Raw genomic sequence first — 3,938 nt, 5'->3', positions numbered from 1 at the left:
TTTAATTATAAAAATATATATATATATATACACTGGCGTGCGTGGCACGCTAACGTGCTGTTTAACTGCACCCAAACAAAATTCACGTTGCTGGATATCCTGCATATGATATAATTCCTACTCATTTCTGTTTTTGTTTTCAAAACAAGTTCCTTTCGGTTTTACAAAATGCAGTCCACCCAATCATTGGGTACTTTTACTTCAAAACTCAATGACTAGGAAGCATGGAAAAGATATACCAATTAAGCATACTTCTACCCATTTAAAAAACGCCTTTTTTATGTAAGTTATAGACCGAATCGGTGTGATAAATCTTAACTCCAAAATGACAACCTCACAATTAACACAATCACCCAAAGCTAATTTTAGTTGTCACTAAAAGAAAGGGAAAAATTCATTTACCTCAATGAATTTATGCGCTTTTTACAAACACCCCTAAATGTTTAAAGTCTCTCACTTTTGTGTATTCAACTTTCGTTTAGTTCCAAGTACCCTACTATCGTTACATATTGCAGTTAAATCAAACGATAGAATGAGTAAAAGACCTTTATACCCCTAATTTTTTTTTTTTTTTTTTAATTTCAAATCTATCCTTATTTCTAAATAAAAATTATTATTATAATTATCATATTGAAAAAAAAAAACAAAGTGACCCATTTGCAGGTCACAAATGACCTGACCTGTCTTTTTTTTTTTTTTTTTTTTTTTCAATAATAATAATAATAATATGACATGTGGATCACAATACGAGTAGGTTAAATCCACCGGTGAACCAACGGATCAAGATTTTTTTTTAAAAAAAAACACTATTTTTGAATAACGGTGAACCCAGAGCATTTTATGTATTTCACACCTCTCCATTGGAATTTAATAGAAAATTCTAAGAGAAAGGGGTAACTAAAATGAAACAAAAGTTCGATATATCAAAGTGAAAGACTTTAAACATTAAGGGTATTTGCAAAAAACACGTAAGTTCATGAGATAAGAAGTTCCTCTAAAAGAAATGATAAGTAAAGTTAAATTCAACTTAGTTTAAAGCTAAAAGGAATGATGAGTAAAGACAAATTCAACACAATAAAAAAAAAATAATAATAAATAAATAAAAAAAAAGCAAGAGAGACAGCTCATCTCAAGGACAATATTTTCCACATGCACCACATGCAAAACAGACAAGAATTCGTATATGACCGGTCCCTGGTCCTTGATGATGAAATCATAAGGCTCAGCTAGTCAACACATTTTGAATGGAGTAGTGAAGAAAAACCCATGCATTTACATGAAGGTATTGCCTATATATACCCACCATTCTCGTCCCTGAACCATATATATCCCAACATAACACATATACATCCTCAAAGACAAACATGAAGTTGTATACCTTGATTCTATTCTTAGCTTTCTTGCTTGAAACAACCTCAGCAGAACAATGTGGACATCAGGCCGGTGGAGCTCTATGTCCAAACGGCCTATGCTGTAGTGAATATGGATGGTGTGGTACCACAATTGCCTACTGTGGGACTGGTTGCCAGAGCCAATGTGCTGCAACTCCTCCACCACCATCCCCCAACCCGACCCCATCCCCGCCTCCACCCCCCAACCCAACCCCGTCCCCGACTCCGGTTGACGGCATTGCTAGCATCATCAGCGCCTCTCTCTTCGACGAATTCCTTAAATATCGGAACGATCCACAATGTAGAAGCAACGGATTCTACACGTACAATGCTTTCATCGCTGCTGCAGATTCTTTTGCTGGCTTTGGCACAACTGGTGATGTTGATACGCGTAAAAGGGAGATTGCAGCTTTCTTGGGTCAAACCTCTCATGAGACCACGGGTGAGTGAATTTGAGTTTCGAAGTTTGGTAATAATTAATTAAGATTAAATTTACCTTTCTATTAGCTTAAGTTGTTTGGACAATTTGTAATTTAACAAATCAAAGCTGATTATATTTTGTGTATGTAGGAGGATGGGCAGATGCGCCAGATGGCCCGTATGCATGGGGTTATTGCTTTGTTGAGGAAATCAACCAGGGAGACTATTGTACGCCATCCAATGAATGGCCGTGTGCGCCTGGCAAACAATATTTTGGCCGGGGACCTATTCAACTCACTCAGTAAGTCTATGAATTATATATATATATATATAACTTGAGCCATTTAAGCAGTAGCAATTATTTTAACAAATACCTTTTTTTTTTTTTTAATTTTTTTTTTTTAATTTTAGTTATTAGTTTTTCAATACAAAACTCTAATAGATTATCTATTTCTCTCTACTTTTTTTAAATATTATTTTACAATTTATTTTTTATTGTAAAAGTTGAGGGAGAGTGAGAGAGAAGGAGATGAGAGAAAAGAATAAAAAAAGACTTTAAGGTGATGCTGTATGAAAATTTACTGTAGCAAAAATTAATAAAATATTATATTTTAAAGTATTTGCTGGAGGAGTAAAATGACTTATAATATCTAAATGTAACTATTACGAACCATATGAAAAGTCAACTACAAATACTCTAGTAAGAACTCGATCATTCGAGCTAACCCTAGTGGGCCTTTGAAGTAAACATTAGTTCCACACGTGCACGTACACAATTAACTAAACATGCATATAATATGAAAGACTTTGACCATGACTTCTGACGACTTTGATTGTTTAATTGGTTGACTCTATCAGCAACTATAATTACGGGCAAGCAGGACAAGCCCTTGGACTTGATCTCCTAAACAATCCGGATCTAGTAGCCCAAGACGCAACCATATCATTCAAGACAGCCATATGGTTTTGGATGACTCCGCAGGGAAACAAGCCCTCTAGCCACGATGTCATCATCGGAAAATGGACACCAACCGCCGCCGACACAGCGGCGGGTCGGGCTCCAGGCTATGGTGTCATCACCAACATAATCAATGGTGGGCTCGAATGTGTGCGTGGTCCTGATAGTAGAGTGGAGAATAGGATCGGGTTCTACAAAAGGTATTGTGATGCATTTGGTGTAAGCTACGGGGACAACTTAGACTGCAACAATCAGAGGCCTTTTGCCTAAGCTAGCTAGCTGCTATGACTCCCAAGGCAAATGAAGGTTCGAGCAGGAATAATAAGGAGACAATAATATAACCCTATGTAATTGGAGAGATTTTCTTGCCCATCAAGAAAGTTTATATATTACAGTTGGATAAAGAAATAAAGGGTTCATAAATTCATAAATTTGAATATTGATGCGATGCCCAACATCCATAGAGATTAGTGCATATGCATATTAATTTGACATCGCAAATTTTACATACCATCTCTCATTTCACTCTCATATCATGGGAGTGATGTGCCCGTACGATCAGCCCTTGCATTTGTTCATTTTTTTAATAGAAGGGTTGATGGAAACTACTGTATTAGTCCATTCGGATAAGAGACGAGTATGTAATATTATTTTAAAGGCCAATTAAACACTTTCCAACAACTGTGAACCATGGTGATAGTAAATACAATGTCGCCTTCCCTTTGTCGCAATCCAAGTGCTAATTAATTGGACAACTAATTCCGGTATTTAATAAAAATTAAAAAGACAGTTTTATTTACTTCAAACTAAGTTGAGAAATATCCTTTAACCGAGTCTAACAAATTGCCGTGTGTCATTGCATGATGTGAGAGGCACATCATACAATGACACAGTTAACTCCTCTCTTCTTCTAGCAAATAAAATTCTCTCTATCCAACAATTTATAATGCTACACATACTCCCACTTCCTTGCACCCATTTCTTCAAATTCATAGATAGCTTTTAAAATTATTATTAAATTTGTGATGGATTGTTATTAAATTATAATCCTGAGTGTGAAGAAGTGGGTGTAAGGAAATGGGAATATGTGAAACATTACTCCTAGACATACTGTGGAGTCCAAGAATTTCTCTTTCAGCTGTTCATCTCCCTTTCTCTCTCTTTAATCT

The 3,938-nt window shown here is 35.8% G+C and overlaps 1 protein-coding gene across 6 annotated transcripts; it reads left to right on the top strand.

The window, feature by feature from the left end:
- Positions 1-1,364: 1,364 nt before the first annotated feature.
- LOC132168191 (inactive chitinase-like protein 1) lies at positions 1,365-3,076 on the top strand. 6 transcript variants are annotated; one of them, XM_088513519.1, is made up of 4 exons: positions 1,365-1,420; positions 1,622-1,833; positions 1,962-2,112; positions 2,670-3,076. In XM_088513519.1, exons 1-4 carry the CDS (start codon positions 1,365-1,367, stop codon positions 3,037-3,039), a joined length of 789 nt encoding a protein of 262 aa, XP_088369645.1. In that variant the 3' UTR covers positions 3,040-3,076. The 6 variants fall into 6 exon arrangements, with proteins under 6 accessions (XP_088369645.1, XP_088369646.1, XP_088369643.1 ...); XM_088513520.1 differs by having other exon boundaries at positions 1,365-1,423; positions 1,628-1,833; XM_088513517.1 differs by having other exon boundaries at positions 1,365-1,426; positions 1,604-1,833.
- Positions 3,077-3,938: the final 862 nt, after the last annotated feature.

The sequence above is a fragment of the Corylus avellana genome, chromosome 2 (genome assembly GCF_965113065.1).
Source record: "Corylus avellana chromosome 2, dhCorAvel1.hap1.2, whole genome shotgun sequence".
In the NCBI taxonomy this organism is placed as follows: domain Eukaryota; kingdom Viridiplantae; phylum Streptophyta; class Magnoliopsida; order Fagales; family Betulaceae; genus Corylus; species Corylus avellana.
This window is presented reverse-complemented; position numbering and strand designations above follow the sequence as displayed.